Genomic DNA, 12,369 nt, shown 5'->3' with positions numbered 1-12,369 from the left:
GATGAAGAGCTCCAGCCTCTCTTAGATCTTCATCCTCTGAATGCCTTCCTACAGAAGGACAAATTCAAAATGCTCATGCTGACCCAAGTTCAATATGCCCTGGATCCATGTGAGAGGATGTTAGCCATGGGCCTGCAGGATGTGCATTTTCTCATACCAGTACTGCAGTTTCACAGACGTTACCTGTGATCTAAAGTAAGACAAGAGTATTTTCAGTTTCCTGCTCTACCCTTCAGTCTCACTAGTACCCCTCAAATGTTCACATAAGTGATAACGATGGTTGCCACCCATCTTTGCAGGTTGGGTATTTCTCTTACTTGTACGGCTGGGCATAATCACCTCAGTCTGTCCGGGGCCACCTCCAGACAGCCCATAACTTATTGACATCATTGGGTTCTTTATCAACAAGTCAAAGTCACACCTGACTCTTTCATAGAAGTCCGCTTTTGCAAGAGTTGTCTTGGTTACGGTGCAGTTCAGGGCCTTCACTCCATTGTAAAGTGTCCAGGGCATTTGGACCATGATCCCGATGTTTCAACCTCAGTCCTGGATCTTCGTGAGAGCAGCTTTGAGGCTTCTTTGCCACTTAGACTCTTTTAGGAAGTGACTTGCACACAACTTACTGTGGTGACTGCTCAATTGCAATTGGACCAGCAGCAGACACCTTTCTCTTCCCTACCCAAAGCTGACCGTGGTGGTCATCTGGGAACGGTGGAGATCAGAAGACTGGTCTCTGGCGAAAACACACCTCAATATCAATCTGTTTGAGTTGCTGGCCATTTGTCTAGTGCTGATTCATGGGGAGGCTGGTTAAGGTTCTCACCGACAACACTGCTTCCAGTTGGTACTGCAGTAAGCAGTGCGAAGTGGAGTCCTGGGTTCTGTGATAAGAGGTTCTGCACCTCTAGAGTTGGCTGAAGCATCTGGGCAGATCCCTGATCGTGAACCTCCTGGCAGGATTCTTGAACGCCAATGCCGACAAGCTCAGCTGGTGGTACCTGGCGAATCAAAATGGGGCCTACACCTCGAGGAGGCACAGGGCATCTTCTGACAATGGATGGAACCCAGGCTAGGTCTTTTATTTGCCTCCCAGGCTAGATCTTTTCGCCGCCATCGAGAACACATTCTAGCTGGAGTCAAGCACAAGACTCATGTACGCCTTCTCCCTATGCATCTCCTTACCTGAAGAAGATCAGGAACAGCAGTGCCTAGGTCATCCCACTGGCTCAGGATTGGGCCAGGAGAGTGTGGTACTTGGAACCTCTGGGCATGAGCGCCTACCCACCGTTCAGGTTACCGCTTCAGTAGGATCTTTTGTCGCAGCATCAAGGGCAGGGTTGTGCATCCAAAACAGCGCTATCTACTACTCTAGGCTTGTAGATTGAGAGGCTGAAGTTTAATGCATTTGATCTCCCATCTGAGGATGTGGATGTCACCCTTACTGCCAGGCATCCGTCCATCTATGAAGTTGAATTGCGCTGGGTGTTGGGACAGATTTGTGGCCTGGTGATAAATCGATCTGCCAGACGAACCCTTACATGCCAAACTGTAAGATGTGTTTTGTTTGGTCTTTGGCCTACTAAGGTTTTGAATTAGGCACCATTAAGGTTTTTTGTCAGCCTTTTAATGTTTGCCAGACCAACTGACCCTGTTTAAATTACCTGTTGTGATGCAGTTTATTAAAGGTTTGACACTCACGTTCCCTCTCAAACTGTTCGCGCCCACTTCAGCTCGTGGCCACCTTTTTTTCTGGACAGACTGATGCCAAGGATTCAGGCGGTTGCCTGGCTGAACATAGTTACTCATTTCTTTTTGTGTAATCCATCAGTCTACCAGCATTCTTTGTAACATCTCACCTCACCAGCCAAGAAGGCTGAGAGGCTTTTTTGGTTGGACCCCAAAAGAGCTTTAAGCTTTTACATGGATCAAACCAATAACCTTTTGGTGGATGATCAGCAGGGTACTTTGGGGCGAAGAATGGCAAGGACTCTATTGAGGCGGTGTGTCCTACGCATTAAGATCTACAATGCATTGTCCAAAAAACTGTTTTTGGAGGGCTTGAGAGCCCATTCCAAAAGGGCTAAAGTTGCCACCAATGTGTTTGCAAATGGCGTTCCTGTCCTTGACATCTGAAAAGCTACGATATTGGTGCATATGTTAAGATAGCACTACTGCCTTGGCAGCCTGGATTGATGAGAAGGGAATTTAGCCTGTTCAGTCCTCCAGGATTTTCTAGTCTGAACCCACTCCACATACCCACCACTTACAGTAGATACTGCTTTCCTTTGGTGATCCTCTTTCTGTTGGATTTTCCATCTAACCACATATTACTCACTGCAGTTGCTTTGTGCTCTGCATGTCCAAAGGCACAGAAACAGTCAAGCAAGACACTGACATCTGCACACAGTGTTGGCGCTTATGTGCGGCTCAGCTCTATCACTTCCAGTGTAGAACAAAGCCTACATGGAGTCTCACAGTGTACAGAAGCACTGTTTTGAAAGGTTTCTTGATCCAGTTTGGCTCCTGGGGAATATTCTAAAGGTGCAGAATCTATGGTTAGGTAGTGTATCCACCTGAAAGAGTGTTACCGCAGGTAAATAACTTGGTCTTTATTACTATTCAAACTCCTTAATCAGCTTTGCACTTTAAAATCGATCGATGCAAAAAATATGTATTGTCTTGAAATGTTCTTATGCTATTACTAGGCTGATGATTTTAAAGTGTTTGAGAATTCCATTTTATATTTTCCATGAAACACATATATATATATATATATATATTTGCTCTTCTCTCTGAACTTGTTTAGCACTCTCAAAACTGTGGCGCAGGGACAGGAATCTTTCTGTTGATCAATGCGTCTGTCATCATCATCATTCGTGGCCATCGTTTCTGTCTGTGGGGTTCTGTGTATTTAGATACCCACGGTGAAGAAGACCGAGACCTCAGGTACAGTTTTGCGTGTTACTTTATTAATATAGACCTAATCCTGTATGTTTTTACAGGCATGTCAGACTGTTTTCAGTGAAAAGAACAGATGGGAGAAACACTATACAATGTCAGTTCAGGCCTTTGGTTGAGAGGTCAATCTTTTCTCTTTTGTCAGAATGCGCATGGCACTACTGATTGAAAGATTAATCCATGTGCATTTCTCTATTTATTGCAATCTCCTTTCTATTTTCAAATAACATTAATTAAAGCCTGCCTGACGTGTAAAAGGGAGTGCTAAAAAAATGCACTGTGTGAAGCAGCGACAAGGAAAAATTGGTGAGTATTCCCTGTAGACAAAAGTACTACTTATTGGACTGTGTTGAAGTTTGTTTTGAGGCAGGCACCATTTATAAAAGAGCAATAATTTTCTACTTTGGGGTCAAACCTGAAAAAGGATGTTTTATCAGGATTGGTGAGCCCATAATATTGGTGTAACTAAAAGAATTTAAGGCCAGTGAGGTGTTGTTCCCTTATGTATCTAATGGTCAGTGACCTCATGTCAAGGGTAGCTCTTATAATCAATGATGGAGGTGATAATCATGGCCCTGCTCCAGAAAGTGGTCCGCTTAGATGTGATTTGTATATAATTCATTTTGCATTGATAAATGTGCATGATATTAGACTATTCTGGTGCATTGGATGGAGGGGCCGCTAAGGGATGCTGGTTCAGTTAGATAAGTTTTGGTGTGCTGCTGGCAGATCAGCAGTAAAAGGTTCACAACAGGATCTTGTCAGGTCTGGTGTCCGAGAGACCTAAGTTGGGGATTGAAGTATGCTGGCATAAGAAAGTGTTTTATTGTACTTATATTATTACTTCACCCCCAGTTCTGCAGCGAGCATTAACATAAAATACATTTCAATGGACTCTAGAAAGCTGTGGAGAGGTCTTCAGGTATAGTCCCCAAGAAACACTCACATTTTTTCTGTGATTGAAACTAATTGAGTCGGGGAATTGTTCAATTATAAACATAAAGGGATCACATTACCTGTGTGATAATTATATTTCAAATGCTCGAGGAGTTTACATTTCACTGTCCTCTCAATAAAAGTCTATTTTAGGGAAGCCCTACCTGCTTCCTATCACCGAGAACAAGTCTGCCCAAGGTCCACTGTTTGACCTTTCATTCTTCTGACACTAGCGTAGGATTTCTGGGAAAGTTGGAACTGACAGCAACACCATTACAGTAATGGAGTAATTGCTACTTTACAACAGAATTGAGGTGCACAGATGATCAAAGTTTCTGGTCTGTTCTGATAGATATTTCTGTCCAAGGTTTTCTCACCTTATGAATATCCTTTCCCTGCCAGACTGAATCTGAAAACTTTCTGCCCAGGCGCAGCAGGTGACATCATGCAGCCTAAGCCAAGACTCCATGATGCGATGACTCAAAAGTATATTAGGTGCTAACTGACGCAGTTGTGCCAGTTTCAGATTTTTCCATGCCTTATCGATGCAGTTCTGGTGCTCTTCTCTGTACTTACCTGATGAAATTCTTCAGCTTTTGACAGTGACTATGTCAGATGTCTACTGACATTTTGGGGTTTAAACTCTCTTTGAGATGTTGTAAAAAAAAGATGTCCTTGTTGGATCTGCATGGTATCTGCGTGTGGTGTTGAGGATCAGAACAAGGTTCTTGGGTACAACTCCTGCTCATTGATGCACTCAAAGGTCATCAGAGCAGGAGGCCAAGCTATATTTGGTCAAGGCCCACAGGACAACATCAAACATATTCCTGCTGATAGATAGCGATCTCCTAAGTGATCTTCTTGCAAAAAGTACAAAAAAAATAATTAATGAATCAATCAATCAATCAACCCAGATTTATAAAGCACTGCTTTTTATCCGTGAGGGTATCCAAGCGCTCAGATCCAAACTGCTTGGGTGGAATCAGTTGAACAACCAGGTCTTCGGATCCTTTCTCAATTCCTGAAGCGAGAGAGGTCCGGAGGGAAGGGGAGGTGGTGGGGTAGGGTGAGGCTGTTCCAGGACTTTGTGGCAAGGTAGGAGAAGGACCGTCCTCCACAGTTGCAATGGTAGATGCAGGGGGTGTGAGCAAGGGATAGGGTGGTGGTCGCAGGTGTTTGGGGGGGGTTGATAGAAGCTCAGACGGTGGTTGATGTACACTAGTCCTTGATTGTGCAGGGCTTTGTAGGCATGGGTAGCGTCTTGAATTGATATCTCTTGTGGACGGGGAGCAAGCGGAGTTTCCTGAGATGTGTGGTGATGTGGGTCCATTTCTGAAGTTTGAGGATGAGTTTGACCACTGAGCTCTGTATGGTCCTCAGTCTCTTCAGGAGGTATGTAGTGATTCCTACGTAGTGTGTGTTGCCGTAGTTCAGGCAGCTTGTGATGAGGGCTTGAGTGACGGTGCGTCTGGTGCTGACCGGAAGCCATTTGAAAAATTTCCAGAGCATGCGAAGAGCGAGGAAACAGGTGGAGGAGACTGCATTGATCTGATTTTGCATGGTGAGTTTGTTGTCCGGGATGATGCAGGGATTCCGGGCGTGGTCTGCGGTAGTGGGTGAGGGTCCTAGTTCTACGGGGAGATGTTGTTCCCAAAGTTCAGCACATCTGTTTTTTCTGTGTTGAGTTTGAGGCAGTTGTTTTGCATCCGTAGAGTACAAAGAGGGAAGTCATTATATAAAGACAGTGGAAAAAGGATTATAAGGCCTAACCACCCTCCTCTTGACTGTAAGAAGTTTGTTTATATAAAGAATATCTCTGGGCTTTGACAGCAGATCCCATACCTTAAAGCCTGGATGTAAGATTTACATCATAGGAACAGCATGGCTCTTCACAATGGAAAGACTTTCTCCAAGTGTGTGTTAAAACAACATGCATCTCCCGTAATGTCAAAGCACGAGTCTCCAGCATTGCAGCTGTGTTTAGCATGTTATGTCTAGGTGCTAGAGACTGACCAGAACAGAATAACAAAGGGCAATGTTTATCGACCTTGCACATCATGTTCAGACTAAACTCCAGTAACTTAGCAGAGAGCGCGAAAAGCAAACCGTTCTCATGTGAAAGGTACAAACAGAGTCTTGCAAAAACAAAGTCATGTAGTAACGTGCGGAAAAGCAGCAGCATGGCAGCAAAGCTCATGCTAACGTAGCAATGCCGACAATATGCCCAAGAGCCATATAACACCCTCCCCTTGGTAAGGTCATAGTACATAGCCAAAGGACCAAAACAGAGTTGAAAAGCTAAGCAGAGTTCAAAAGCGTTTGAAAAAACTAAATTGGAAAAATTCAAAATTTAAAACAAATTCAAAATAAAAAAAATTTAAAAAATGCAATATTCTTATTACAACTATTGAAATAGTGTTGTCTCTGGGATAATGTTATTATGAAGGAGGTGGCAAATCCATCAAAATATGTGAATTTCAGAAGGTCATATAACACAGGTATTCCGTGAGTTGAGGGTTGATGGCCTTTTTCGGGGACTTTGACTGGTAAGGGGAGCAGATGGGCCAGTAGTTCTTGAGCTCTTTGGGGTCGGTGGATGGTTTCTTGAGGAGGGGTTTGACTTCAGCTTGTATCCATTCTTCTAGGAAGGTGGCCGATGTGATGGATGGCGATGAGCTTTTTGCTGATCTTCCTGTTTCCGAGGTTGAAGATGTGCTGGGGACAGGGGTCCATGGGTGCTCTTGAGTGGACGGAGGGCATGATGGCTGTGGTGCTCTTTGTGGCAAGCTGGTCTCAAGTGGTGATCTGGTGGTCAGAGTTTCCGTCTGGAGGATAGAGAAGATTGAGGATGTCGGAGGCGGCACGTTGGGGTTCGAAGTGTGTGTAGATGTTGGAGATCTTGTTAGGGAAGAAGTCTGCCAGGGTGTCGCACAGTTCTTGGGAGGGGGTGGTGAAGTTTTCAGTCGCTGAGGGGTTGGTCAACTCCTTGAGGATGCTGAAGACTTCTTTGTTGTGGTTGCAGCTGACTCTGATGCGGTTGACTAGGGCGTTTTTTTCTTCTCTTTCGGGAGTTGTTGGTAGTGTTTGAGCGATGTCTTAAAGGTGGTACAGTCAGTAGGTTCTTTACTGGTGCACCATTTCCTTTCTAGTTGCTTGCAGATGCGTTTTGTGATTCTCAGTCCTGACGCGTACCAACTGGCCTGTTTGGTGAATCTTGTGGGTTTGGTGGGCTTGATGCGGGCGAGTCTGTCGGCGCTGTCGGTGAACCAGGTAATGAAATTCTTGACAGCCTGTTCATAGTTGTGATGTCAGTGTGGGAGGTGTTCAAGGCTTCTGTGCATTGGCTTTCTGATACTTTGCTCCAGCTGCGGAGTGAGGTGCTGTGTTGTTTGGTAACAGTTCTGCAGGTTCCTGTGATGGTAAAGTGAATGATTGAGTGATCCATCCAGGTGACATGTCTGTACTTAACTCTGTCGCTGGCGCTGAAGATAGGGTTGAGCGTGTCATGCATTGTATATGTGGTCGGTGACTAGTTGAATGAGGCTGATTGTGTTCATGCTTTTAAGGTTGGTTGTGTTGGTGGTGTTGGGGTCGTCGTGGTTTAACTTTAGGTCTCAGAGAAAAATGTAGTGTTTAGTGTCGATGGTTTGTGGAGCAGTGAATTCAGGGATGGTGTTGGTGAGCCTGGGACATTTTCCTGAAGGTCTGTAGGCAATGGTTCCTCTGATGGTGGTTTTGCCGTTTGTTTTGAGTTTGAAGTTGAGATGTTCCATGATTGGGGTGGTGTCGTCTGAGGCAGTGGTGCAGTGGATGGTTTCTTCGTGGATGATGGCAATTCCCCCCCCCCCGTGTTTGTTGATGCAATCCCAGTGTGCTATCTTGTAGCTGTTGACGGTCTGGTGCAGATGCAGGGTTGATCCAGATCTCTGTGAGGAATCCAATTATGGGGTGAGGGAGGTGATGGTGTTCCAGAACTCTGTGGCATGTTTGCAGAGTGATCGATCGTTATGCAGGAGGCTGTGGAGTTGTTCAAGCTCAGACGTAGTTAGCATGATGGTAGAGGTTGTGTTTGCGGGTACTCGGGTGTTGCAGGAGAAAAGACAGTGGCGGGGTGTGAAGGGTCCTGCTATTGTTAAGAAGCAGTTGTTGTTGCAGAGTCTGGAGTCCAGGGCTATGAGTTTGGTGCTGGTGTAGCTTTGGGTGCAGGGAGATCTAGGGTTCCTAGCGCCAGGCATAGACCTGACGTGGACGGGCACAGATGGGCTTGTCTTTGGCGCCGCTGTGCTGCTGCTCCATTAAGTTGGTCCTGGGAGGGGCCCTGAGAGGCAGGAAGGGGGAGGCGGGAGTAGTGAACGGCAGGAAAGTGAGCGGTTAGGGGGGAAGGCTTGCTGGCACACAAAAGAAATATGCACAACGATTACAAAATAACAGGGCACTGAATGAGATTAAAGGCAATAGAATATCAGGCACAAAGAACAGGATACACTTAAAGTCAGGCACAGAAAGTATGGTAAAGGGAGGGCTGTGAAATGACACACTGGGAGTGAAAATAAGCACAAATATCACAAAATAAGGCACTGAATGAAATTAATGCTACAGAATATCAGGCTCAGAAAAAGAATACAATGAAAGTCACTGAAAGGCAGGCATGGGGACAAAGGTGAAGGGAGGGATGGAAAAGTGATACAGTGGGCACAAAGGAACAAGCACTGAGCTGATGGGCAGTGAGGGTGAGCTGGCACAAGGACCTAGGAAGGACAAATCTTCCTTGAAAAAATTGTCCCACTCCCAGGACCATTCAGAGTCCTGATACCATTCCCAAACTCCTGGCTAATCCTCAGAGCCAATTGATACATTGAAAAAATGAAGTAAAAATTGATGTCTTCATCCACCAACCCTGCCCAAGTCAGGGCCTTCTGGAAGGACTGCTGGATGTCTTAAGGACGGCTGCATTACTGTCTGGGCAACTCCCAAAGGCCGCACCCACTTCTGAGGGGTTGGCAGTACTGATGGTTGTGACACTGATGCCACTGGACTACATGCCTCCACAGGCTACGACTTTGGGGTGGCTTCTAATGAACACAGGGCTGGCTGTCTAAGCTACCAACCTTCATGCACTTGGCTCCACCTATGACACCAGCACTGCCCTCACATCCTACACCCTACTCTTCCTATCCACCCTAAAGCTGTCCTGTGCGCTCCAGCACCTAGTGAAATTTCGGAGATGACAGTTCTTTTTTTACTTAGGAAATGGTCCAAAGACTCCAGCGGGAGTCCCTGTGGTGTCGCGGTAGGTCGCCGGGGCTCGGGTCACATCCCCGAGCCCCGCTTCGCCCTCTGGGCAGGTGAAGGCCTTGCCCAGAGCTGAGCTAGCGGCGCCATGGCGCCAGCACCTGCTGGTCTGGGTGGCGCAACAGGGTTCGGTGGACCTTCCTCGTCCTTCTCTGGAACGAGGCAGGATGGGGATCCCTCGTCCTGCTCCGGGCCTTTCTCCCCTCTCCACGAAGTCGGCTGCCTCGTTGGAGGGCGAGTTGGAGGTTGAGTCGGCTCTGGCTGCGCTGCATGGCTCGCCGGGCCACCTCCAACGCATGCTAGGCCGAGGCTGGTGGAGGGTTTCGTGTCATTCGCCTGGTCCCTCTCGTTCATCCACGCAGGCAGCTGCCTCGGCGGAGGTGGAGCCGGCACCATTCAGGCGCCGTCCCTTGGCCACTTCAGGTCTGGCCCCGCTCCGTTCCCCGGCGCCATGTGGCTTCGAGGAGCCTTCTCCACCGTCGGCACCGGATGGTTGCGACGTTCTGCCTCAGGCGGCAGACTCTACGGCTCCACACAGGGGTCATGCCGCGGATTCGTCTTTGGACGTACCCTCTTCTCCGGAGGTTGGCTACATTTTGTTGTCATCCTCCCCGGAGACAGGCCGCCGCGTGGTGTCCTTTTCACCGGCATCGTCGAAGGGCGGCTCCCCGCCATTTTCGAGGTCGAGGTGTTCGTTGGAGGAGCGGCAGCTCCCCCATTCTTCGGTTCTTCCCGACTTTCAGGTCTGTCCTTTGCCCGTACCGCTTGGCTTCAGGGACGGCCGCATTAGTCTGCAGCCGTCGCCCACGGAGGAGCTGATTTCTCCACCGCGGGGCCCTACGGAGCCCGGTGCGGCCTTCGCTCAGGCTGTGTCCATGGCGGTGGGCATTCTGCGCATGGGTGACCCGGTTGCTCACGGACCATCTTTTGGAGGTTCTCTACCAGGGCTCTGATGGGAGGGAGCTCTTGCTTCCCTTTGAGGGTTCACCTCAGGGGATCCGGTGCCTCACCACCTTTTGCACCGGCACCTCCCATCGCCGCATGACCCGGCGTGTCTTTCCCTCCACCCCTCTGCCTTCAGTCCACTTTCGTGGACTGCTTTTCCATCCCTGCCGCCACTGTTGCCTTGACCAGCACTGCCCTACGGGCCCTGAACACCTTATGTGTGTTGGCTAGGGCCTCCTCTTGTTTGTGGGACTCGGCTGAGTCTTTGGGTTCTGCTGCTTCCCAAGAGACGGTTCAGGTGGATTTACGGCATCATGCTCTGGATGGCCAGGAGATAGCTGCGTTTATTCTCCGCTCTGCTCTGGACATCTCGGAGGTGCTGGGCCGGGCCATGGCTTCCTCAGTCGTCCTCCGTCGCAATTCTTGGCTTCTGGACGGTGTGTTCCCTGAAAATATCCGGGAGCAGCTGATTGATCTTCCGTTTGATGGCAGCTTGTTATTCCATTCCTGGGCTGACTCCGCCATCCAAATGTTCCTGTCGGGGCTCCTTCCTCCTCCTCCGCCCTATACTCCTCCACCTCCTTCCCCTCCTCAGTGATGAGCTGGTTCTGGGCTTTTCTGTGGGCCGGTTGCCTTTGCTGTGTTGCGCGTTTTATGATGCAACAACAGAGACAAAACCTCAGGCAGGTACTGGTCAGAGCATAGCCCTTGAGAGTCAACAACACATTCTTGTTGTTTGAAAACCCCTCACCCACCTACCTAGTAGGTGGCATGCTTCATCATCGGGGCCCAGCTGGATCACCGAATGCGATCCAGCTGTGCTACAACACCTGTTTACAGCGGAGCGGGATTTTGTGTATAAGTGGACAGTGCTATGTGAAGTGAGGTATAAGTTAAAAATGCCTATAGGAAATACCCTTGTAAAAGTTTTAATGGAAGGGTCCTATGGCATGGGTAAAAACAACAATCGGATATATGTGAGGTGGTGATGCCCCTCTATATCACAATAAAAAGTGTGTACAGGTCTACTAGTTTCAGCCTTCTTCGCTAATCGTGAGGCTTTCTTCAGGACCGAAAAGTGTGCGGTGGCCAAAAAAGGGGTGGCTCCAGCTGTGTGTCGTTTGAATCAACGCGCACCCTAAAGGGCATTGTGTATGTAGTGGGTCGGTATACTTACAGATCCGATTCGTAAAGTACGTTGTCTTTACAAAATATATAGCTACATGGATCCTGACTCGTAAAATGGATTATTGAGGGACCGTTTGTCTCCTCTAGTAAAGCCCATCAAACCTAGGACGAGTAACAGGAACCGGCCTATGGTTTTATGGCCATGTGAGTCCTCCTTGCTGGGACTGTGGCATTGTTGGCTGCTGGACGGCCCCTTGTTGTGTGTGTGTGTTTTTGCAAGAGTTGTTGCAAAGACTTGGCCCTGAGATTAGGCCTTCTGTTATGTCTTGGGCTCCTTAACAAGCCTTCCCCGAGGCTCTTTTTGTTTTTTCCTCTGCTGCGGAAGTTCTTTTAAAAAGGGTTCCTTTATCTTGGGACTTAACGTACCCTATGTGGGGTAGTGGTAGCTGTTATATAGCTGGCGCTCTGCTAGAGAGTTCTGGTCGCCTTCGGGTGCCAGTTCTCCATGGCGCTTATGTATGTTGCTTTGCTTCTTGAGGTTGTGTGCGCAGCCCCTCGTAGTGGTGTGACCAGGCATTTCCTCACCTTCTTGCTCCCGTCCTGAGGGCTGGGATGATTCTGTGTTCTTCCTTGTCAGGCGTCGCCTGCCTGGTCTTCCAGGGGACCCGGGCTGTTCTTCTTGGTTCTGGCGGCCTATGACTGCCGGTGCCGTTCAGGCCAGCCTGTTGCCTTCTATCTGGAGGGGGCTTGCCTTCCTTCCTCTCGGTTCTTCTACCTCCTTTTCCTGTCATGGCATTGGATGGAAGCTCTGTTGCCTTGTAGGGAAGTGGGGTGCTCGGCCTCTCTGCCTTGCCCTTGGTTCCTCTGCTGTGAGTGTACGGGCCTCTTCAGTCTTCTTTCTCCCTCCTACATCCACTTGGGGTCGGTGGTGTTCTGCTTGTGGGGCTCCTCTGGCCTGGCAGGGACGTGGTTACCTATCTGGTCCGCAGATCTGGTCCCCTTTGAGACCCTCTGTTCTGTCCAGGCTGGTGGGGTCCTTTCGCAGACCCTCCTTCCCCGGAGGTATTGCTAGGGTATCTATTCTACGTGAAGGAATCTGCGGCTAGTAGT

The 12,369-nt window shown here is 48.4% G+C and overlaps 1 protein-coding gene across 5 annotated transcripts in view; it reads left to right on the top strand.

Moving 5' to 3' along the window:
• UBR3 (ubiquitin protein ligase E3 component n-recognin 3) overlaps window positions 1-12,369 on the top strand; it is a 1,992,321-nt gene that overhangs the window by 1,957,712 nt on the left and 22,240 nt on the right. For all 5 annotated transcript variants that reach the window (XM_078681592.1, XM_078681591.1, XM_078681590.1 and 2 more), the window contains one exon: window positions 2,807-2,946. In XM_078681592.1, coding sequence (XP_078537718.1) covers window positions 2,807-2,946 — 140 coding nt within the window. The remainder of the gene's footprint in view (window positions 1-2,806; window positions 2,947-12,369) is intronic.

The sequence above is a fragment of the Lissotriton helveticus genome, chromosome 3_1, assembly GCF_964261635.1.
Source record: "Lissotriton helveticus chromosome 3_1, aLisHel1.1, whole genome shotgun sequence".
Classification (NCBI taxonomy): Eukaryota; Metazoa; Chordata; class Amphibia; order Caudata; family Salamandridae; genus Lissotriton; species Lissotriton helveticus.
Note: the sequence above shows the minus strand (reverse complement) of the source record. Positions and strands in the feature narration are given on the sequence as shown.